This window comes from Leptinotarsa decemlineata, unplaced genomic scaffold (genome assembly GCF_025532065.1).
Source record: "Leptinotarsa decemlineata unplaced genomic scaffold, Ldec_3_MD MMD2_P_RNA_scaffold_14, whole genome shotgun sequence".
Taxonomy (NCBI): Eukaryota; Metazoa; Arthropoda; class Insecta; order Coleoptera; family Chrysomelidae; genus Leptinotarsa; species Leptinotarsa decemlineata.
The window spans coordinates 2,865,244-2,891,895 of NW_027412528.1; the positions used below are offsets into that span (position 1 = coordinate 2,865,244).

General features: G+C 32.8%; 2 protein-coding genes across 10 annotated transcripts in view; both read left to right on the forward strand.

The window, feature by feature from the left end:
• The window catches only part of LOC141482883 (MKRN2 opposite strand protein-like), a 54,007-nt gene extending 30,992 nt beyond the window's left edge, over window positions 1–23,015 (forward strand). The window contains exons 4-5 of one of the 2 annotated variants that reach the window (XM_074176819.1): window positions 13,944–14,021; window positions 20,299–23,015. In XM_074176819.1, the coding sequence (XP_074032920.1) occupies window positions 13,944–14,021; window positions 20,299–20,713 (493 nt within the window). In that variant the 3' untranslated portion in view covers window positions 20,714–23,015. The remainder of the gene's footprint in view (window positions 1–13,943; window positions 14,022–20,298) is intronic. The other variant, XM_074176822.1, reaches the window with a different exon arrangement.
• Window positions 1–26,652, forward strand: part of LOC111515066 (serine incorporator TMS1) — a 275,478-nt gene that overhangs the window by 66,138 nt on the left and 182,688 nt on the right. The gene's annotated exons all lie outside the window — the stretch shown is intronic.

Genomic DNA, 26,652 nt, shown 5'->3' on the forward strand with positions numbered 1-26,652 from the left:
TATGATTCATCATACTTAATTTTTTTCGCCATTGAAACTGTGGAACTTGACGTCGTTGCATTATCGTCTGTTCCGCGGAACACACTTGGAGTTCGGCTGTCCCTGACGACTAAATTTTGTCAGTGGTTCCTTCTAAAAGTTGTACAAACTCCCAATTTCATTCTGAATTTTTATTCATAGATGAGGCAAGTTTTTTGAGGGATGTCATCATAACAATCATTCTTGGGCCTACGAGAATCCCCATGCTACTCTATAGAAAGTGGATCTCAGCGAGAATTTTTGGTGAATGTCTGGGTGGGTATTTTTGGTAATCATATCAGATGGCCGCATTTATTTCCTCCTCGACTCGAGACAATTTCTAGAAGACACATTACCAGAAATGTTAAAGAAATTACCTTTTCTAGTCAACCAAAATATGTGATGTATGCACGAATATATAATGTATGCACGATGTATTCATTTCAGTAACTGCTCATGAAAATCTTACTGATACTTTTGCTCACCAGTGAATAGGTCTTGAGGGACCTCAATCGCAAGACTTGAACCATCCGGAAGACTTGTTTTGGGAATATTATGAATCGCTTGTTAATGTGACACCAGTTGTCGAAGAAAATGACTTGATAAAGAGAATTAGACATCATTTTAATGTCATAGATACACCCCAGTAATTTTTGCATCTGTGCGGCACTCGCAGACTTGATGCTTTTATTGCAAGTCAAGGTTCTCATTTTGACCATCTGATTTAATTACTTTTCATTATCACTTATACTTTTCTCCGAATAAAATACATGAAAGACGTATTCGGCAGTTTGAATACGTCTTTCATCTACAATCCAAAAAGAGTTTCATTCCAAAGAGAGTTTCTAATGGCGAGGAATATCAAAATACATTTTTAAACTTAGATGATTCCTAATACCCATTTCTACGCCACTGACTCTGACTCGATAGAGGTTAGTCATTTCGAATAATATCAAACTTATCGAAAACAGTAGCGAATAATGATTTTTACCATATTATAAATATCGATCAAGTAACTCTCCGCGACGTCACTGGAATTGAAATTCCAAATCTAATTTCATGAAAAAAATCTACTTGTTATATACTCATCAAACCCATATGGTTCAATCAAAATCGGCGAAAATAATTGTGAGTTATAATTGAAAAAACAATATTTTAGTAAAAGTATGACACCCCGTAACTCGGAAACGACGCAAGTTAGGACTCGTGTTCATATGAACTTTTTTCATAAAAAATGGTGACATCGTCATTTCTTGGCTCTCTTTCAGATTTTTGGGAGACGGGGGACTATAGTTCATTTTCATCAAGAGTGCTGATCGATGCTTGATAATTTTCATGTTATTAGTTGGTACAGACCTAAAAAGTTTTACTTTCTCAAATATTGACCATCATCTATATATACTTAAGTCCTAAGAAACGAATACATTTTTCTCCCACCTTATCCCCTTTATTTTATGATCCCAAGTCTTTTGCCTCTCTCTTATAATGAAAATTTGGTTTTTTATATGCTAATTATTTCTCAAATTTTTCGGCATCAGCAGTGATTTGCAAGTGTATTTCAATTTCATGAATATGACTCCTAGATACCTACAGACTTTCATTAAAACATGTAACTACACTTGTAAAATTATGTAGAAATTCGGTATTCATGAAGCTTTTATTATCCTGATAAGTAAAAAATTGTTTGAATTGAAAAAGACTTGAACCGAATAATCAATAAGCAAAACAAATTATAAGTTATAAACACGCTGAAGATTTCGTCACACAGAAACTTCATTTTATAATGTTTGAGTAGCAGAAAAGGATAACTCGCCTACAAAAATGTCAGTCACGAATAGGATCGATTATGTGACCACTGAAAGCTTTTTTACAAGAAACGAGATGATAAACAACTTGAAAATTCACCAATTTTTCAAAACACTAAGTTGTGAATTTTTTGGATTTTGAGAAAGGAGAGATTATTTTCTGAAATGTTAACCAAAGATAAATGGGTAATTTTAAAAATTTCATTTTCTCCATTGATTATTCAATTTGTTTGCAAAATTTATGAATAGGGCAAGTTACTGTCTATTCACTCTGATCGGACTCTTCAGTGGATATATTACGTAGTAACTTTTTGGGATGAAATTTTCAGTCTGTCCTTTATTACCTGACTAGTCAATTTGTTTATTAACAAATAGCGAAAAAAAATAAACTATCGACAATTTCTGCCGTTTCCACATAGAGGTATTTCACCTTTCTAGCCGGTAAAAAATATTTTTATAGTTTTTTGTTGGGTTGAGTTATTTATATTGCGATTTGAGTAGAAACTTAGTGTTTTTCAGCAAATAATAATGTGTTCTGTTTACAATCTGTTTTTCCGTTAACCAGCTGTCGTACCCCTACGTAAGTAAGTATTGCTGTACAAAACATCACAAAAACAGTATTTATTTATATTTTAATGAATGTTATGTGGTTCACACTGAATTTATATTTTTAAAAACAAACTTTATTGAACATAATTATTTACAATAAAGAATTAAATGTTACAAATAATGATTCAAGATATCGACGAACTTGGATAGTCGCGAAAGTGTTCAAGAATGCGGCGTCCTCTTGTTTTCCCATATTTATAGGATCAGGAACTGCTGATGTAGATATGCGTTTCTTCGAATGTTCTAGAAAAACCTTGGGAATGTGCTGAATATGCTGAGTCATTTCCTGGGTAACTGCGTAGTGACTGTTGCAATGTTTGTTTATTATGGTGCAATCCTTAGACAAAGGGTGCATTGATTTTTCTAATATAACAACTTCCCCCTTGAAAAGAAAGTTGATGCGGTGCTGCAACTTTCAGTCAAGCAAATGTTTTATTTGAGCTTAACTCAATTTCTTCCTCAATGGGTTCCTCTAGGTGGATACTGGGTCTTCTTCCTGGAGCTGGGAGTAATCTTCGTAATGAGGCGAAAGTTCTTCTGGGTCCAGGTGGTTGATCATCATTGCTTGATGTCATCATACCAATTTGCATAGAACGTCTTTTTCTACATTTAAAAAATATGTAAAGTACTATTATTATTACAATTGTGAAAATAGTAAACCATGAAACATGTCGGTTTACGAATGGTTCATTTATAATTTGGTCCAACTGATCTGAATATTGATCTAATTTATGTTGAGCAATATTGAGATTGTCTACATTCAATTTACTCAATTTCAAAGGTTTTAAATGTGGTAAGCTTTCTTTTTCTGGTACATCTTTGTAACATTGATATGATATTAAAATTGGATGACTTTTATAAGTTATATTTTGTTCATTTGCAAGTATTTTTGAATACACTCTTGTGTTTCCAATGAAAGCATTGCAATTATCTTGGAGTTTCAAGATTGAATTAGTTTTTATAATTCGTGTTGCAACCTCACGTTTTTGGCAATTTATTATAACAGCTAACGGGTCTAACACACACATTGCGTTACTATCAATTGGGTACGAAATTACATTTTGACATATATCAAGATTATAGTTCAAGTTTTTACATGAACTTAAATTCTCAAATGCAGCATACAGCATTGAATCATCATCTTTTGCTATAAATTTCTTATTTGTGGGTAAAATGTGACCCTGTTCGATTGTCCAAAATTGGAATGGGGTACAATCTATGAACAGTATATAATTCAGGTTCTCTAATTGAAGACAAGTCTTGAATCTGCTTGAAAAGCTTGTAATTCAATTATGTCTAGATATTTTGATATTGAAGAAAGTCTTGTTGGTAAAGGTAAATTGTTTCTTTGTATTGTTTGAGCAATTTCCTGAAGGGACGAAACTAAATCGTTTGGCTTTATAATTGATGTGTGAATGGTATGAAGTTTGGCAAAAGTAATTGCGTTCAGCATATCATTTAAATAATCTTCTAGAAATACATAACTTTCTAAAAGTTGTTCACAAATTTGGATGGCTTTCAACCTTGCGTTTATTAAAGATACTCTGTAGGATAGCGTATATATCCAAGCTTCAAATTGAATTATATATTCATTAAACGCTTGTTCATCAACCTGTAATTGTCGTATTGTAGTATTGAATTCTTTAACTACAGAGGTTGTGACTGAAATTTGGTTTTTTATTAATTTTCAATTTGGTGTTCGTCTTTATAAATCTTGTTAATACATTCATTAAAATATTCGCCATCCATTTAAAAGTCCTCGTTTATATCGCTTATTACTCTTATTGTAATCAGTCGCGTCTATTTGCGTCTCTTCATATTTTAATTCTACTGAATCAGCTACTTTATTTAAAAGGCTAATATGTGTGCTTATCTCTGAACTGAAAGTTTTCATTCCTAAATTGTTTGTTTCAAGTAGGTGAATGAGATTACTTAAAATATTTTGATTGTGAACAATGGCTTCTTTTACAGGTGCCATATCTTTTACAACTAATACAGTCAATTTTTCATTTGATGTTTTCATGCTTCCTGTTTCATGAAAATAAATACCTATAGTGTTGTTAACAGATACTAGCATATACTGGGCGTTGATTCACAACACAACAAAGTTTTTGTTTCGGGGTTGAAATTGGATGATTTTAATGTATTTCCACGTGTTAAAACCGAAAGTGACCATAAAAATTATATATTAGCTCTTGTTTTCAAGATATAGTATCATTATATTATATATATGTATATTGAGTTTTCAACAAATGAAATATTTCATCACCAACAGTTGGTACACATGTTTGTTTACATAACACCCCTCTCATCAGCCGTTCTTAAGTAGTAAACATAACCTATGTGAGTTTGTCAATTGTACGCACGTGGTTGCTATTGAAATTATCGTGTGAAGTTGATTTTTAAATTAATTTAAGTGCTGATCTGAAATGCCTCGAAAGTGTGTGAATTCTGTCGATAGCTTTTGCTATATATGTTGTGAAATAACATTTAAGGCTCAGAAACGTAAAATGACACATATCGTTAAGACAGCCTATGAACATTATTTGGTGTGAAAGTTGGGGACCAAGATAAATCATGGGCTCCTCATATATGTTGTAATTCTTGTTCCGTCATATTGCGAGAGTGGCTGAAAAATAAAAACGGGCAATGGCTTTTGCAGTACCTATGGTTTGGCGTGAGCCTACCAATCATACAGACGACTGTTATTTCTGCTTAACTCCTCCCATTAAGCAAGGTTTATCTATGAAGAAAAGAGGAACGGTTAAATACCCTAATCTCCCATCTGCTCTTCGGCCTGTACCACACTCAGACAATTTGCCAGTCCCTTCTCCACCCCAAAACTATGAAATTTTAGAGGAAGGTGATGAAGACTGTTTAGAAGGAGCAACCCATCCTTCTACATCCTATGACCCTGATTTTGAGGTAAGCGATAGGTCTAGTGATCCGCACAGAATTAGTCAAGCAGAGTTGAGTGACCTTATAAGAGATCTTCGCTTGTCTAAGGAAAAGGCTGAGCTGTTAGGGTCAAGACTACAACAGTGGAATCTTCTAAAACATGATGTGAAAATATCTCAGTACAAACAGCGTCAAAAAGATTTGCTTCCTTTTTTTGAGAAAAAAGAAAACCTCGTAGTTTGTTCTGATGTTAATGGTTTGATAGACTGCTTGAATTTGAATCACACTCCATCTGAATGGAGACTGTTTATAGACTCTTCAAAACTAAGCTTAAAAGCTGTACTTCTGCATAATGGAAATCAGCTACCCTCTATTCCTATAGGTCATGCAGTTCACATGAAGGAAACGTATATAAATATGAAAACACTTCTCCAATCAATCAAATATGAACAACACAAGTGGCACATCTGTGGTGATCTGAAAGTCATTGCTATACTCCTAGGAATGCAATTAGGGTTCACCAAGTACTGTTGTTTTTTGTGTCTGTGGACAGTCGGGATAGAAAATCTCACTATAAAAAAATGAACTGGCCTACACGAGACCTAAACCCTAATGAGAAAAATGTAGTTTACGAGCCTCTTGTAGATCCTAAGGATGTTCTCCTTCCCCCATTACATATTAAGTTGGGACTAATGAAAAACTTTGTGAAGGCCATGGACCAGGAAGGACAAGCTTTTAAGTACTTGAGAGCAAAGTTTCCCAGGTTGAGTGATGCTAAAGTCAAGGAAGGCATCTTTATTGGGCCTCAAATCCGTAAAATCGTAAATGATCCTGCTTTTGACATGATTTTAACAGGAAATGAAAAAAGAGCCTGGGAAGCCTTTAAGGGGGTTGTACATGGGTTTTTAGGTAACAAAAGAGATGATAACTTCACAGCATTGGTTAAAGAGCTTCTTCAAGCTTACCACCAACTTGGATACAACATGTCCTTAAAAATTAATTTTCTTCACTCTCATCTTAATTTCTTCCCACAAAACTGTGGAGCTGTGAGTGACGAACATCGAGAAAGATTCCATCAAGACATTGCCTTAATGGAACAGAGATATCAGGGCCGTTGGAATGAAGCAATGCTTGCAGACTACTGCTGGTCTGTGTGTAGGGATGCTCCAGAAGTGTTTTATAAAAGACAAGCTAAACGACAGCGATCTTACAATGAATCGGATGGACTTAATTGAAATTTGGTGGTACAAACTTCTTTTATTTGTCAAAACACTAAGAATAATGTTTTATTATTAATTTTGTACTTAAAATATTCTAAAAGAAACATAACAATATTGTTTTATGTACTTTCACTTTTCACGTATAGTATAACTACTCTTTAAGATTAAGTACTGTGTATCTCAAAAACCAGAGCTAATAAAAATTTTTCATTGTTATTTTCGTTTTTATCACCCCAAAATTAGTAGAAATTGACTAATTTAGTGTAGGAAACATTCAAAAAATATTTTTTTGTTGTGTTGTGATTATTTGAATCGTAAGTGCCAGTAGAAGAATCATTCTCGATCTGAAACAAAACTTGGTTTCAGTCTATCGAAATTGACTTTTGTTGTTTGGTTAGTTTCAGGATTTCTCAGTAATGCTGAGTTTTTGAAAATTTCTATTACTTCAAAAGGTCCGTTGAATTTATTTTCTAACTTATTTGTTATTTGGGACTCTTTCACATATACTTTATCACCTATATTATAAGTTTTTGATTCATGCTGTAAGTTACTATTAAATCTTATTTTAGCTTTTGGCATCCCCAGGAATTCGTAAAGGCCATTTTCTACGGAAAATGCAGTTTTTTCTTTGTCTTTAGGATCCATTTCAATTTGGTGAAATCCTGATGCTAAGTCAAGTGTGGTAAAGTATTGACACTTTCCTAACTGGTCTAAATGGTCTGAGATATTTGGTAGAGGGTATTTATCATCTACTGTGAGTCCATTCAATTTTCTATAATCGATTACAACGCGCCATTTCTGTTTTCCAGATGCTTCAAGTTTTTAGGTACTATCCAAACTGGGGCTGACTAAGGTGAGACTGATGGTCGTATTATGTTTTGTTCTAGTAATTTTGAAATTTGAGTTTTCACTTCATTTTTATGAATGTGTGTATACCTATAAGATTTTGTTGAGACTGGTTGGGCATTCTCTTTTAGATTTACAGAATGTTTTATTTCACTCGTGAATGTTAAAGGATCTCCTTCTATATAAAATATGTCTGAGAATTCTAAACAAAGGTTCTCAATTAATTTTTTTCTTCTTCGTTTAAATGTTCTAAAGGAAGCAAACTTTTTATTTCTGTTGAACGATTTGGAAAAATTTCACTGGAATCATTTTGAATTTCGTTTTCATTAAATTTTTCGAATTGTAAGTCTGGGAAGTCAATGGATTTTTCAATTGCGTTTCCGTTTACAACTGTTACTAAAAATTCTCCTTTTTCATTTATTTTTACAAAAGCATTTGGAAGTCTTACTTTTTCTTTTTCAGCAGCTAACAGTATAGCTTCTGTTTTTCTAAGTTTCGATTTTAATTTAAAAACTTTTTCTACTCTTGGTTCGATTTTTATGTTATTGATGGGGATTTCATCTTCTAAGTATTTGTAATAGTCATATTTACTTTCGAAAAAATAATTATCAGGGTCATACTCAAAAATATCATTTATTTCAGCCGTTGATGTTTCAGGGTTAAGAGTGACTTAATTTGGTTTTGTTTCTCTTCAGGTTTTTGGTCATCAATCATTTCTGTTGCTTTTCTTAGCGGGTTTGTGCCATAATTTAATTTTAATTTTTGTTCTTTTATATCTACTACTCCTTCAAAATGTTCCAAAAAATCACATCCTAAAATTCCGTCAAAATTGATATCTAAATCGTGAATATAAACTTTGTGTTCAACTCTATTTTTTCCAAAAGGTAATATACGGATTCATTAATTGTTACCTTTCCTTCAGTTACTCCGGTTATTTGAATATTTTCTTTAAATCTTTTTGAAAATTGATATTCCTGCTCCGGTATCAATTAGTATTTTAAAGTTGCTTAAACTGTTTATATAATAAAGATTGCTTAGAATCGGGCTTATACGAATAATTGTTCTTTGTTCATTGTTCGAACGGGACTGATATTCGTTTTGATGACTGCCGCAAATTTCTCGGTTATTGGCATTAATTGTGGAACGCATGATGGGTCTATTAATAGCTTGTTTGTATACTGGTTTGTCGTAATTGGGGATTGATATTGTCTGAATGACTATTGGTGCTTCGTATACATGGGTTCTCTATAGGAAGGTTGTCTATGGGAGGGTTGTCTAAAGACAGGGTATTGTGAAAATCCTCATAGAATTGTTCTTCTTCGTATTGATTTTGAAAATAATTGTTTTCATCATAAAATGAATTATTTTCCGAACTGTATTCATCTTGATATTTGTTGTCATTATAAAAATATTCGTTTTGGTCATACACATTATCGCCATTATAATCATTATAATCGAGATAATGGGTTCTCATGTTATTATTTATTGGATTTTGGAGATTTTTCTGAATTACTGTAGGCCTATTTTGTGGTTGACCGTAATTCTGTTGTCTAAATTGATTCGTTAAATTAGTTTGTGTACGTTGTTGTACTTGGAAGTTTGGTTTTAGAATATATGATTGTTGGTAGTTTTGTGGTCTTTGAAAACCTTGTTGAAAGCTTTGACTTTGGTTTTGATTTCCAATGGGTCTTATTGAATTTTTGCTTTGCATATAATTTCTTTGAAAATTATTTTGGGTATTTGCCATTTGTCTTGGTCTATTCTGACTTTGATTTGGGGGTAAACGTGTATTTAATCTTTGATTTCCAAAGTATGAGAGCTGTATCTCACGTTTCATTCTGATTGATGCTTCTAACATCGTTGTTGGGTTACTTGCTCATATAATGTGGCCTAGTTTGGGTTCTAATCCTGTCAATAACGTATTTAATATCATTGACTCGATTAGTACTGAATGTGCAATTTTTTGTTCGTGAGTCAAGTTTGAGGCTTGAATGCAAGATAACATTTTTGCATTATGACTTTGTAGTCTTGAGAAAAATGTCAGTGCATTTTCTCCATTTCCTTGTTTTATTCTCTGAAGGTCTTGAATTAGTGACGTTAGATCTCGCGTATCACCAAAGTGAGAATTTAATAAATCTCTGATCTCTTGATAAGTTCCTGGGTTTCTGGAATTTATCAATTGAGCAGCTTTTCCTCTATTTCTAATGTGAATTGTGAGTAAAGTTATTTGTTGATCTACGGCCATACGTTCGGCATGATCGCAAGCATTTATGAAATTTCCTAGCGAAATTGAATCACCATCATTTTCGGGAACAATTGAAAATATTTCAGAAAGTTTGTAGGGTTCAATTGGATCAAAAACAATTTTTTAATAACAAAAGTAGGAACATTATGTGCTCGTAAATTCATTTTTGAAATCACAGAAAGATCTGGTAGTATAACTTGCATTAATCAAATGATGACAAGTGCCAGGGTTCTTCATCGGATTCTTCATCTCCTTCTGCTTCCGATTTTTCAAAGTTAGAAACTTCAGGTTGGAATCAGCAGGTAATAATAGCATTATGTATTGTTTCTTTCGAGAATGGCTGCAATTGGTAGGTTTTGGCCTAAGACTCGATAACAACGGATAAGAGAAAAGCAAAACCGATACAGAATATCAAAGTTGCAGTTTGTCCTGGAAAATGTTTATTCTTGGCTTCAGCAGCTTCTTCTGAATGCAAGCCAATTGGTAATAATGCTTTATCTATGACTTTTGCGCCATGGATCAAAATATTATGCATTGTTTGTGTCATGGGATGCCAAGGGATAACGCTATTTTGACATTTAAGTCATTGGAGTGCATACAGGTTGCCTCGCATATATAACACCTCATTGTTGAAGAAGTTTGAGTAGCAGCATTCCACACCTTAGCATCTACCATAGTTAGTTTCATTGTGTGCTTTACACTGGCTATCACACCTTCCTGTGTGAATTGGGTGTTTTGTAAATTATCAATTTTTGATGTTGTATAATTAAATTCATGATTTGTTATATCTGTTTCTTTGACAAATATCATTCTTATGGGACGGCAAAATCGGGGTGACGGCGGGTCGGGTTTTACAGATGATTTTTACCCTACAACAAACTACTTGTAGAGGAACTAAGCAACTTTGGAAGATATTAGCATCTGTAGTTTCTTCGTTTTGCATTTTTTTGCTTGAACTGTGATTGCCGAGAACCATCATAACCCCACTTGTATATAAGCTCTAATGAATCAAATTCTCCTTGAGTCAATGTGGTAAGGATTTCTACTAAATATGTCAATAATCGACTAACTGTGTGATTCAACAAACCTTGCAAATTTACTTCTGCACATATTTCATTTACTGTAAATGACTCTTGTGGAGGGTAACACTTTTTTTCTCTCTTTGTAGAATGCTATAACTGGGGTAAAACTTTTCGTTCGAATTTCGTATTGTTTTCTTGAAAGCTTTGCTTCCACAAATATCGTCAATGCTGTTAGAGGAGTTAGCTGAACATTTTTGGCTATGAGGATGTGGAATATGCTTTCCTGTATTTCCTAGCTCGTTTCGGAGACTTTGTAATTTCAGAAAGCATATGTGACACATTTCTATCACCATATGTATGTGGTAATGATGACCTCGCAGCATGTAAGAGTACTTCCTGCTTAACAGATCTCCGTATTTCATTTGTTTTTCTTCTCTTGCTTCTGTCAGATAGCTCACAAAATGGTTTTGTTGGACGACCGACACGTTTTTGCAATGACACCTTTGGCATTTCAAAAGTTCCTTGCAGCCATGCAGTATTACTGACTAGAAATTTGTTTGCTGTTCTATTTGCCTTCAACCATCCTTTTTGAAATTCTCACTTCAAATATGAAATGTTATGTCTCAAATATTTCATTTGAACTTCACAAAAATGTTCAGATGATGGAAAGTCAGTTTCCAAATAACTAAATTTTTCTTCAAAAGTAGGCAAGTTCTGTTGTTGCATTTCATCAAACAATTCTCTTCGAGTCACGACTCTGTAGTTCGAAGCACCAGGTATCCCTACACGAAGTACAAATCATGTTACCCACGAAATAATAAAAGTTGAGAAATTAGATATTTATTACTCGCCAATAAATTGTGGTGAGGTTGAAAAGAGGCAAAAAGTGGCACCTACTTAATATATCAGGATAATATTCTTAAACTAATCTATGATATACATTCAAAAATTTAGCTCGGAAGTACTCGTATGTATAACTTTCAGACTCATAAACATAAAAATATATTAAATGGTCTTTCGAAAAGAGTAGGTACATACTTTAAGCTGACATTTACACGAATCATCAAGCATACATCAATGCAAACCATTGCTGTTTTCTCCTTAGAAATTCACCAAATGTATTATTTACGTGAATATGCACCTCACAACTATTGCCAACAAGTCGAGAGTGCGTGCCACACAACGAAACGGTTGACTTTCGACTAACATTGTACACGATTGAGGTACTGAGTGGGGGCAGAAAAGCGTTGCCCAGAATCAACCCACTATCTGGCTCATAGTGGGTGGCTGAATTTGTTATCTGTGACAATTTTGAGATATTGGGCCTTTGACCGGGTGGAAAGGTGAAATACCCCTCGTTGTTAGTTGCGAAAACGGTAATAATAGAACAAATATGAAAAAATGCAAATTCAACATCATTTAGATATTCAAATAATTCTCAACTAGAGAAAATTATGATAAGCAGAATATAATCCTCTTGCTATGATTTGCACGTTGAAAGAAAAGACCTCGTCAATCCTTAGCTCGCAAGTTTCGACTTCTGAAGTTGTCGTTCGTACAAGGGCGACAGCTGGTTAACGGAGAAACAGATTTCAACAACAAATCCTCATTTGTTAACAATTGAAATTTTTGTATCTCAAAATCATCAAGATATAATTACTATACGTCATTATGAATCCAATGAGCTGTCACTCATATTTCTAATAGCTATAAGTATGTCTAATGGACACGAATTTAAACTTGAAAACTAGACTACCAACTGAATTGCTACTTTGCTCATTCAATAAGCTCTTCATTTACGCCGACAGTTTCTCTATATCCTTTTCAGTATTCCACTGAGTATTTAGGGGCGGCGGGCATGAATTGCTTCCCAATAATCTTTTCCTACCTTCGAAAACGGAAGGATAATGTAATTGATGAGTGTACAACCCTGAGTGTAAGACAGGTTGTTTCACATACTTGTGAGGCACTATTTGGAACCTTTGGTGTAGTAATGAATATTACTGGAGCTGTTTCCAACACCAAACCGTTATTTTAACACCTCGACACGTGTTTCGATCACCGAGTGATCATCTTCAAGGAAGGTCAAACTTTTTACATGTTTAGTTTGTTCTAGTTATCCACAGCGTATTATGAAATATCATTTCTATGTCTTTGAAAATAGCCTATAATTTATTTAGTTTGAGTTACTTACTCTAGTTATTCTTTCCTTCCAGTTATATCATCATATTATAAAAAGTTGTTTCTTTTCTTTGTACTATGTTAGTTATTTCGATTTCATTCGTGCAGTTGCAAGAATCAATTATAATACTATTATCATTTCTGACGCAGTTCGGAATGAGTTCAGATACAGTGTAATTATTTAGAGCACATTTAACGAAAAGACATCATTTAGTACGTATCGATCAGAACTACTCTGGCCCCCCGTTCTGAAATAAAGGTTCTATCTTTGGGCGTATTCTCAATTTTTACACAAATCAAATTGTTGAATTTTCATTTCATCTCAATGATATTGTTGGTGTATGTGACCGCGTCGATAAAAAAATCATAATCATAATCAAAGCATTTGTAGTATCATCTTCAAACCACGGCCTACAAATTAATGTCAATAAGTCGATAATTATATTTTTTACTCCATGAATAATAGGTATTTGATAAAAGGCCTGATACTAATTAAAATTGAGTAAAATAACTGGAAGTAGTTGACTGTGTCAAAAATCCAGCAGTTTTTATCGATGAGAATCTTCGTTTTGAAAACATGTAAATAATATGTTATCTATCGTTCTTCAAAACTCATTCTCAGTAATAAACAATATTTACATGTGAAATTGGATCAAAGCTATGCGAGAGCCTGATTTTTACTAGTTTTAACTTCGTAGATTGCCTATAAGGCCCAAATCTCATGGTTTCCATAAAAAACGATACAAAAAAATTTAAAATTCTTGTCTGAGGTTCATTTTCATTATTCGTAAATACAAAAGAATTAAATACCCATAATCTTCAAGTTATTAGCATTTATCAGATATCGAAAATATAAAATAAAATTGCTGACGGGGTGAAACCACCCGCAATAATTATGTAATGAACACGTTTTTTTATTTTTTTATCGCTTTTCAATATATGACATATTATGAGGATGAGTGGAAAAACAGGTTAATCCCATAAGGTTAAAAGTTTCAGTGATCAGCTACCCAGTTTCGGGAGTTTTTTGCTTCATGTTCGAAAATTGAAAATGACATCTGATTTCATCCTAGGCCATTAAATAAGTAATTTTTTTCAGAATACCCTATCCTTTCATTCAAGCATCTCAATATCCATGTTCTGTTGTCATCAAACCCACTGTAGGCGATTTTCTCAAGTGAGTAATTATTATTTCGAAAACAAGTAACTAATTTTTTTCCTATAAAACCTAGCGTACATGAATTTATGAGTGTCGAATTGTAAGTATGAGTTATGAGTGTTGAAAACAACGCTTCATACCAATTTTTGAACACATTCAAATATAATAACATAGGTGAAAGCAATATTACTGGAGTTCTTTCCCCAACACCAAATCGTTATTTTTAACACCTCGACACGTGTTTCGATCACCAAGTAATCATCTTCAAAGAGGAAGATAAAACTAGAAACTAACGCGAAACTAACGATATTATGCTATATTGTTATCCCATACAGGTAAACCATCCATCCATCCATACAGGTATACCAACCTAAATTAATTTTACAATTTTGCCTTATCTATTATTTCACAATATATGTTTAACTGTTATAGCTGTATATAAAACAATTTTCAGCTATATAAAAATTAATTTCACAATATTGCCTATCTAAATTTATTTTTGCAATGTGTCCTTATGTAGTAATCAGTAAACCCAACAACATTATTTTAACAAGCTATATAGTATGCTCTTTGGTATAGGTCCGTCATCGTTATTCATAATATTATTGTGTTTACTTATTTCTACACACTCATAGGGATCTAGTTACCTGTTGTTGTTAACTTGTCTAACTAATCTTAATGAACTGAAGTCTACGGAATGGTTTTGTTGCAAAATATGATGGGCGACTGCTGATTTTTCAGGTCTTTCATATTTTAAGTGTGCTATGTGTTCTTTATATCTTACTTTAATAGATCTTTTGTCTGTCCATAATATTTTGCATCTCAGTCCTTAAATTCAATTTCGTAAATTCCAGACTTCCGAATTATCGACTTGGTCTTTTGGACTTCTCAAAAGGTTCTGTAGTATATGATTTGTTTTAAAAACCACCTTCATACCTAGTTCCTTGAAAATCTTTCCAAAGTTCTTCGTATATTGGTGGTATGGAACTGAGATGTATTTATCTTGGTTTTTATCCTTTCTGAAAGTCGAGATTTCGTTCATTCTTAACCTAAACTTCTTCTTCCTTATTATGTGTTCTACAATACCCCTCGAGAAACCGTTAGTGGCTGCTATTTCCTGTATTGTACGTCTTCCTTTTGTGAACCTATCATGTGTTGGAGGGAAAGTCAAAAGACGATGCACTGAAAAATTCAACCCAGCACGTTTGTGCTGTCCACAGTGATGTGAACTGTCAGGAATATACATGTACGTGCTTGTTTGTTTTCTAAATATATCGTATTCTAACCCTCCATATTGGCTCCTCATTACCAAAACGTCAAGAAATGGTAGTTGTCCCTTATTTTCTAACTCTTACGTGAATTTTATTGATGGACATCTATTATTTAAAATGGAAAAAAAGTCCTCGATATTCAATTTTATGGTATCGAATATCGCGAAAATATCATCCACATACCTTAGCCAAATCCTAGGAAAATACTTCGACTTTTCTTTGGTTTCCATTTCGAATCTGCTCATGAACAGGTCTGCTAGCAAGGGGACAAGGGGTTTCCCATGGCCGTTCCTTCCTATTGTTCATAAAAGCAACCTTCCACCTGGAACCGATTTTGTTTCATGCACAAATTAATAGGGGAAACGAATTCATCGATTTCGTTATTATTGAAATCATTTTTTTCTAGTAATTTCCTGAGGTATTGCAAGGTCTGTGAAATTGGGACTCTAGGAGATAAGGAACTAACATAAAAAGAAACCAAAATCTCACCTTCTTGCAGACCCATGTTTTTTGTATGTTGTATGAACTCTAAAGAGCTTTTTATACTAAAACTTAGTTCCGCAATAGACAAGGTTTCAAATTCCTTAGTGAGCCACTTTGCTATTTGGTAGGTAGGAGCTCCAATAGCTGACACGATAGGGCGCATTGATTTTCCAAGTTTGTGGATTTTTGGGAGGCAATATAGTTTCGACACCGTTGGGTTGGAAACTTGTAACTTCCGTTTCAGTTGAGGGGTGAGTATGTTGTCGCATTTCTTGAGGACGTCTTTTACTTCGGCAATCATCTTTGGTAACGGGTTCTTGGACAATTTCGCATACGGTCCGTTAGTAATGAGAGTATTGACCCTTTCGTAATAGTCCGATTTATCCAGAATTGCTACTTTGTTACGTTTGTCGGCTTTCAAATAAAAATCGTCCTTGTCTTTTAATCGTTTGATAAGTTTCTTTTGGTTTTTATCGTTTTTTATTGAATGCTTCCGTTTATCTGTTATCTTGTTCTTGGAGATTCCATTCCTGACCTTTTCTCGAACTGTCCCTTCGAGGCTTGGAAATTCCATTCCTGACCTTTTCTCGAACTGTCCCTTCGAGGAATCGGGCATATATTGAATCGAACTTTCAACACTAGCAACGATATCCTCAAGAACTTTCTCGGAAGGTGGGATGCCAAATTTCAAACCATTGTTCAAAAGGTTGATCTCTTCCTTATCAAACGATTGTGATGAATGATTTTCAACAATATTTATGACTTTCGGAGTGGTTTCTTTCGATTTATGCTTAGATATAAGGGTTTTGAGTTTCTTATTCAGCGTACACATTTTTCTGATATATTTTGATTCAGTCATCCGAAACATTCCTCTTTGAAAGTCATTCCATTGTACGTAATCATTTTCGTCTAATCTATATGTTAGTTTTTTATATAGACTAACTATCTATCTTCTAACTATCTAATTCTAAAAAACTATGGTTAGTGTATGGTACGGTAGATGATCGATTTCCAAATGAAACCATTTTTCTTTGGCGAATTTTTGGACTTTGTCAGCAACTGAAGACTTAATAGCAATATTTACGTTACCAAAATTTTGAAAAACTGAATATCCTTCACAGCTCTTCAGAAACCAATATCTGCTTGTATTAGCCTAATTTTAGTTGAATACTTCGATACAGATTCAGTTCCATTGACCTGGCCGTCATTATGTACTTATGATGCACTGTTTGGAACATTTGGTGTAGTAATGAATATTACTGGAGTTTTTTCCCAACACCAAATCGTTATTTTTAACACCTGGACACGTGTTTCGATCACCAAGTGATCATCTTTCTCTTTGAAGATGAGAAAAGGTCAAGAATCAAATCTCCAAGAACAAGATAACAGATAAACTAAAGCATTCAAAAAAAAACGATAAAAACCAAAAGAAACTTATCAAACGATTAAAAAACAAGAACGTTATTTATTTAAAAGCCGACAAAGGTAAAAAAGTAGTAATTCTGGATAAATCGGACTACTATGATAGGGTCAATACTCTCATTACTAACGGACCGTATGCGAAATTGTCCAAAAACCCGTTACCAAAGATGATTGCCGAAGTAAAAGACGTCCTCAAGAAATGCGACAACATACTTACCCCTCAACTGAAACGGAAGTTACAAGTTTCCAACCCAACGGTGTCGAAACTATATTGCCTCCCAAAAATCCACAAACTTGGAAAATCAATGCGCCCTATCGTGTCAGCTATTGGAGCTCCTACCTACCAAATAGCAAAGTGGCTCACTAAGGAATTTGAAACCTTGTCTATTGCGGAACTAAGTTTTTGTATAAAAAACTCTTTAGAGTTCATACAACATACAAAAAACATGGTTCTGCAAGAAGGTGAGATTTTGGTTTCTTTTGATGTTAGTTTCTCATTTCCTAGCGTCCCAATTCCACAGACCTTGCAATATCTCAGGGAATTACTAGAGAAAAATGATTTCAATAATAACAAAATCGATGAATTCGTTTCTCTTACTAATTTGTGTATGAAACAAAATCGGTTCCAGGTAGAAGGTTGCTGTTATGAACAACAGGAAGAAACGGCCATTAGAAACCCCTTGTCCCCCTACCTAGCAGACCTGTTCATGAGCAGATTCGAAATGGAAACCAAAGAAAAGTCGAAGTATTTACCTAGGATTTAGCTAACGTATGTGGATGATATTTCCGCGATATTCGATATCAAAAAATCGAATATTAAGAACTTTGTTTCCATTTTAAATAATAGATGTCCATCAATAAAATTCACGTACGAGTTATAAAATAAGGGACAACTACCATTTCTTGACGTTTTGGTAATGAGGAGCCAATATGGAGGGTTAGAATACGATATATTCAGAAAAGAAACAAGCACGTACAGGTATATTCCTGACAGTTCACATCACTGTGGACAGCACAAACGTGCTGGGTTGAATATTTTAGTGCATCGTCTTTTGACTTTCCCCCTAAAACATGATAGGTCACAAAAGAAAGACGTACAATACAGGAAATAGCAGCCACTAATGGTTTCTCGAGGGGTATTGTAGATGACATAATAAGGAAGAAGAAGTTTAGGTTAAGAATGAACGAAATCTCGACTTTCACAAAGGATAAAAACCAAGATAAATACATCTCTGTTCCATACCACCAATATACGAAAACTTTGGAAAGATTTTCAAGGAACTAGGTATGAAGGTGGTTTTTAAAACAAGTCATGCACTTCAGAACCTTTTGGGAAGTCCAAAAGACAAAGTCGAGAATTCGGAAAAGTCTGGAATTTATGAAATTGAATGTAAGGACTGCGATGCAAAATATTATGGACAGACAAAAAGATCTATTGAAGTAAGATATAAGGAACCAATAGGACACTTAAAATATGAAAGACCTGAAAAATCAGCAGTCGCCCATCATATTTTGCAACAAAACCATTCCATAGACTTCAGTTCATAAGATTAGTTAGACAAGTTAACAACAACAGGCAACTAGATGCCTATGAGAGTGTAGAAATAAGTAAACACAATAATATTATGAATAACGATGACGGACCTATACCAAAGAGCAAACTATATAGCTTGTTAAAATAATGTTGTTGGGTTTACTGATTACTACATAAGGACACTTTGCAAAAAAAAATTTAGATAGGCAATATTGTAAAATTAATTTTTATATAGCTGAAAATTGTTTTATATACAGCTATAATAGTTGAACATATATTGTAAAATAATAGATAAGGCAAAATTGTTAAATTAATTTAGGTTGGTATACCTGTATGCGTGGTACACGTGGATGGTTTACCTGTATGGGATATCTATATAGCATAAATAGCATTAGCTTCACGTTAGTTTCTAGTTTTATCTTCCTCTTTGAAGATGATCACTTGGTGATCGAACACGTGTCGAGGTGTTTAAAATAACGATTTGGTGTTGGTAAAAAAACTACAGTAATATTAATTACTACACCAACAGTTCCAAACAGTGCATCATAAGTATAGGTGAAAGCAATTGACATTTCATTAGTTCGGACTTCCATTGTCTAATATGATATACATTGATTTTGAATCCCTGAAAAAATCTGTAAAAATTAGAAAGATAAGCTGAAAAATAATAATTATGTTACGCAAAAAGAAACTGAAATTACAATGAAATACAAGCAACAACCAAAAAATCAAAAAAATGATCTATTAAAACGAGATGAAAATTAAAAAGTTATCACCCAGTTATCACCTGGAGACGATGTTATCACCCAGTTATCACCCGAAGACGATGTTATCACCCGAAGACGATGTTATCACCTGAAGACGATGTTATCACCCGAAGACGATTGTATATATTAACAAGTAACTTGGCTTGGAATCTTTTGATTTTCAATTTTCATTTCTTGTTGATGATTAATTTTTTTAATTTTCATCTCGTGTTAATAGTTTAATTTTTTTATTGTTGCTTGTATTTCATTGTAATTTCGGTTTTTTGTGTAATATAATTGTTATTTTTCAATATTACTGGAGTTTTTTCCCAACAACAAATCGTTATTTTTAACACCTTGACACGTGTTTCGATCACCAAGTGATCATCTTCAAAAGAGAAAGATTAAAACTAAGAACTAGTGCGAGCTAATCCTATTTATGCTATAAAGGTAACCCATACAGGTAAAACCATCCAGGCGTACCAACCATACATGTATACCAACCTAAATTGATTTTACAATTTTGCCTTATCTATTATTCTACAATATATATTTATATAAAACAATTTTCAGCTAAATTTTTTTATATAGCTGATTATATAACGATTTGGTGTTGAGAAAAAACTCCAGTAATATTCATTACTACACCAAAGGTTCCAAACAGTGCATCATAAGTTATTTTTCAGTTATTTTTTTGATGTTTATCATATCAGACAATGGAAGTCCGAACTAATGAAATGCACCACGAAACACCTTCAAACAAACAATTAACATTTCATAAGACAAAATTACTCGACTGATCCTTGATGTATGTGTAATAATCTAACTGTTCTGTGCAGTGACTATTTCAACTCCAAGGATCTTCATGTTGGAGTAACCACGTCTAGAGGAGATATTGTTGAATTTGACAAGAACGGTCTCAGATCTCACCAAAGCATTGAGTGGGGGCAATGTTTGCTATTGGATCAGGCTCCAAGATCGTGGAGCAATCACTGGAATACAATTTTGAAGAATGTCTGTGATCAGAAATGTTGGTGTCCTGAATCGTACAGAGAAGACTCGCATAATTGTTATAGTTTTGTTTTAACCTTCCTGAAAAATTTAGGATACGGTAGTTTGAGTAGTGCGGCGAACAGTAAAACTACCTTTTGTGAAAAATTCATCATTCCTCGAACAATATCTGCAGGGAAATATATTTCATTGTACAGAAAATTGAAAAAGACTGGAATCTATGTACATAAAAGTAAGAAATAACAGTGAATAGGAAGTACACAATTTTTCCAGAGAAATTGAATTTAAATTATTTAGACATGATTGTATTATTAGTGTATTCATGTCAATAACATATGTGTTTGACGAATATTGAATCTCCAATTTTGTTTAAATTATATCGAATTCATTGAGATTTCAATGACTGGAGATCACAGTAATTTTTACTTAAAATAATAGATGATTTATCTTTGGTACATTTGTGGTACATTATGAATAAAATTTCTAGCTATCGGTCCGATACCTGGAAAAAAATTACTCAAGGTTGAAGGTCATAAAAACAAATTTTTCGCGTTTTATCATATAATTAGTTCATACAAAATTTGTAGTTCAGATGATTATCTACATTTTTTTCTAAGAGCCACCATTTCTGAGATATAAAGTTTTAAACAGTTGGTAGAATTGTAATCGTCATTACATGTTTCTCTTCTTCATCCTCGGTGCAAGTTAATCGCCTAAATAGTGATACATCGTATCAAACGAATCCTAAACTGTTGGTAATTCAACATTGGGACACGACAGGCCTTGACAATTTGAGCAGTGTGAAACTGGCTGCTAAAGTTAGCTGCCAAAATTTACGAATACTTCCGAACGTTCAGTAGCGTACGGAGTAAAGGTTATAATTGATACATTCATGTCATGAATAAACTTGGAGAAACTTCACATATACAGCAGAGTGTGAAATTTCACTCTCCTAAATGATATCAAATGATATTCATTTTGTAAACTAGAGATTGAATATATGTAGACTCGTCCAAATAAACACTTGGAAGGAGAAATGATTATCACTGATAATGTTTACCATGTTAACTGATTTCTTCAGTATATAATTCAGTTTATGAATAATCTGCCACAAATTTAGCAACGAAAATATACTGAGAATCATGAAATAACAATAGAAGAAAGCAACCACTCTGAAATAATCGCTTGGAAAATAGGTTTACAAGGTGAATGAAATTAATTGAGTTGACTGCTTTCTTACATATAATTCAATTTTTTATATACTCTGCACAAAATTTAGTAATGGAAATCGATAGAAAATCATAAAGTAACAATTGTAGAAAGCAACCATTGCGAAATAATCGCTTGCAAAATTGGTTCACAGGGTGGAAAAAATAATGAAGTTGATTAAATTTTTTCGTATACAATTCAGTTTTCCATATACTCCGCACAAAATTTAGTAACGAAAATGTATAGAGAATCATGAATTGAAATAGTAGAAAGTAATTAGTGTGAAATAATCGCTTGCAAAATTGGTTCACAGGATGGAAAATAATAATGAAGTTGATGAATTTTTTCGTATATAATTCAGTTTTTCATATATTCCGCACAAAATTTCGTAACGGAAATGTATAGAGAATCATGAATTAACAATAGTAGACAGTAATTAGTCTGAAATAATCGCTTGCAAAATTGGTTCACAGGGTGGAAAAAAATAACAAAGTTGACTAATTTTTTCCATATATAATTCATTTTTCATATACTCTGCACAAAATTTAGTATCAGATATCGATAGAAAATCATGGAATAACAATTGATGAAAGCAACCACTCTGAAAAACTCGCTTGCAAAATAGGTTTACAGGGTGGAAAAAAATAATGAAGACTAAATTTTTTTTCGTATATAATTCACTTTTTCATATTCTCCGCACAAAATTTTGTAACGGAAATGTATAGAGAATCATGAATTAACAATAGTAGAAAGTAATTAGTGTGAAATAATCGCTTGCAAAATTGGTTCATAGGGTGGAAAATAATAATGAAGTTGATTAAATTTTTTCGTATATAATTCAGTTTTTCATATACTCCGCACGAAATTAGTAACGGAAATGTATAGAGAATCATGAATTAACAATAGTAGAAAGTAATCAATCTGAAATAATCGCTTGCAAAATTGGTTCACAGAGTGTAAAAAAAATAAAGTTGACTAATTTTTTCCGTATATAATTCATTTTTCATATACTCTGCACAAAATTCAGTATCAGATATCGATAGAAAATCAGGTTGATAAAAGCAACCACTCAGAAGAAATCGCTTGCAAAATAGGTTTACAGGGTGATAAAAATTATTGAATTCAAATAATTTTTTCCACATAATATTCAGTTTTTCATATGCTCCGCACGAAATTAAACAACGGAATTGTATAGGAAATTATGAAATAACAATGATAGAAAATAACCATTGAGAAATAATCGCTTGAAAAAACTGTTTGTTCGATGGAAAAAATTTATTGAGTTGGCTGGTTTTACTGATTTGTTACATATAATTCAATTTTTCATATACTCTGCTGCACAAAATTTAGTAACAGAAATCGATCGGAAATCATGAAGTAACAATTGAAGAAAGCAACTACTGCGAAATAATCGCTTGCAAAATTGGTTCACAGGGTGAAAGAAAATAAGGAAGTTGACTAATTTTTTTACGTGAATAATTCAGGTTTTCATATACTAAGCACAAAATTTAGTAACGGATATTAATAGAAAATCATGAAGTAACATTGAAGAAAGCAACCACTGCGAAATAATCGCTTGCAAAATTGGTTCATAGGTGGAAAACAATAATGAAGTTGACTAATTTTTTTACGTAAATAATTGAGGTTTCATATACTCAGCACAAATTTAGTAACGGATATCAATAGAAAATCATGAGGTAACAACTGAAAAAAGCAGCTACTGCAAAATAATCACTTGCAAAATTGGTTTACAGGGTGAAAGAAAATAATGAAGTTGACTCATTTTTTACGTAAATAATTCAGGTTATTTATATACTCCGCACAAAATTTAGTAACGGAAATGTATAGAGAATCATGAATTAACAATAGTAGAAAGTAATTAGTGTGAAATAATCGCTTGCAAAATTGGTTCATAGGGTGGAAAAAAATAATAAAGTTGACTCATTTTTCCGTATATAATTCATTTTTCATATACTCTGCACAAAATTCAGTATCAGATATTGGTATAAACTCATGAAATAACAATGATAACAGCAAACAATCTGAAAAAAAATCGCTTGCAAAAAAGGTTTACAGGGTGGAAAAAAATAATGAAGTTGACAAATTTTTTTTCGTATATAATTCAGTTTTTTCATATGCTCCGCACGAAATTAAACAACGGAATTGTATAGGAAATTATGAAATAACAATGGTTGAAAATAACCATTGAGAAATAAATCGCTTGGAATAAATGTTTGTCCCATGGAAAAAATAACTGAGTTGGCTGCTTTTACTGCTTTTGTTACATATAATTAAATTTTTCATATACTCTGCCCAAAATTTAGTAACAGAAATCGATCGGAAATCATGAAGTACCAATTGAAGAAAGTAACCACGGCGAAATAATCGCTTGAAAAATTGGTTCACAGGGTGAAAAAAAATAATAAGAAGTTGACTAAATTTTTTCGTATATGATTCAGTTTTTTATATACTCCACACAAAATTTAGTAACGGAAGTGTATAGAAAATCATGAAATAACAATAGTCAAAAGCAACCACTGCGAAATAATCGTTTGCAAAATTGGTTTACATGGTGAAAGAAAATAATGAAGTTGACTAATTTTTTCGTATATAATTCAGTTTTTTTATATACTCCACACAAAATTTAGTAACGGAAGTGAATAGAAAATCATGAAATAACAATAGTCGAAAGCAACCACTGCGAAATAATCGCTTGCAAAATTGGTTTACATGGTGAAAGAAAATAATGAAGTTGACTAATTTTTTTCGTATATAATCAGTTTTTTCGTATACTCCGCACAAAATTCAGTAACGGAAATGTATAGAGAATCATGAATTAACAATAGTATGAAACAACCACTCTGAAATAATAGCTTCAAAAATAGGTTTACAGGTGAATAACATTAATTGGTTTGTTACATATAATTAAATTTTTGATATACTTCTCACAAATTTTTTTTAACGGAAATCGATAGAAAATCATGAAGTTAAAGTTGAAGGAAGCAACCACTACCAAATTATCGCTTGCAAAGATGGTTTTCAAAGTGGTAAAAAATAGTCAGTTGTTAATTCAGTAATTTAGCAAAGTTCCACACCACCCAGGAGATATTGCTAACCAGAACCAATTAGGTCGTTTATATGGATACTACACAAATTACTTAATAGTGTTTTTTGGATCTGTTTTGGCGCGTTACCTTTTTTTTTGGTGGGAGGTTCGCCTTGAGATCTTTTAGAAATCATATCATTCATAAATATGTATGAGGCAGTTGATATTACGAATAGAAAACTTCTCATTGGACGGATAAGTTTCCTTTTTTTTTATCCCGGCCACAAGATAATTTAGGTATAGCCAAATCATGGATATCATTCAAATGAATGAAGTCTCGCAGTTTGCCAAGACTCGAAAAAATAAATCTATAATTTGGCTTATTGTAAAATCGCATTTTCGTTACCAAATAAAATATATACTGCTCTTCATGCCGAAGTATAGCCAGTCCCCCAGGCTTTTGATTTTGATCTAAGAGCTGTTTAACCCTACCATACTTTTTCCTAAAATAATAAGCGTTGAAAAATTTAGCATGGAATAGGTAGGTAACTCACCTAAAAGTGACTGCAATTCCTCGAGACATTCTCATATCACTTGACACACAGGTGCCAAAGAAAAATTATGAGGTGCTTCAAAAAGGTCCTGTTTCACTATAGAAGTATTATTGAAAAATACCATTTTTCTATTATACATACTCCACCAATGTTTCCATTCCTCATCGATGAATTTCAAAGACATTTTTGAACTGAGATATTCAAAACCCTAGACTTTCGCCCAGCCACACGCTCTGAATAAAGTTTACTCGTATTCATACACCAGCAAACAATCATTTTACATAAAAAGTAGTGATGAGACAATTCCATTCCTCCTTAGTAACAGTAGCATGTCAAATTTTGTTCTATTCTGCCAACGAATATTAAAACTGCATATCTGGGGGCGAGTGGTGATTGATAAATTTATATGACTGGATTGACAAAATGATACATTAATTGGATGTTTAGATTGTATGAATTTTATTTTGTGAAATTTTTACGGAACTCATCGTTATTTTATTTTTTTTTGGTCTTTAGTAATGAACGTATTATGATACATAAAGTCTACTGTTCACGAATTATATTAATCCAGTTTCAATGATGCTGATATATTAAAAATTTTAGTCTTGTTTCTTCAGTTTCCATGACCACTGAAGTATTACTTTCTACAATAAATCTTGCAATCTTAATATTTATATTACTTTCGATGAAAATTCCTTTCTTTGACTCACTTTTTCATAAATGTTTGCTTACGGTATTTCTTTGTAGGAATAGCTTATTTATATATTTTTTATCTCATTTCTATTGAAAGTAATATTTCTGTTTGAAAACACGTAACAAATATTTTATATGTATTTCTAAGAGTCGCTAGGAGTAGCTGAGCTGGTGGTGTTACTTTTTTCAATAGGAATGAACACGCCTCAAGAAGCTAGATTTAGTTTCCTTTTCTTTGATTAGAAATATTATTTCAATTGTTTGTGACAATTCGTTTCTTTCTGTAGTGTACTGTTCCTTCCTAGTGTAATCATTTGTTATACAAGTATTCACTTAATTTTTTTATTCATCCTTTTTATCTAATTTTAAGACAACCATAGAGAAAACCTACATTTTAATCTTTTTTTATCGCTCTTCTGGGTATTGAAGAAGAAATAACAATATCTTTTAAGTTTGATAGTACCATTAATTCATTTGCGTGAGCCAGCACAAAAAGAAGTCGTGTAAAAATGCCTTTGAAAACATATTTGGACTGAAATTCTTATAAATAAAGTATATTTCAATCGAGAATCACAACGTATTGAATTAATGAATCGAAGAGGTTTTTGTATTAAGTTTATACACTTTAATACATAAACCTCTTCGATTCATGAATTCAAATAAGTGTATTCAGCTTTTCC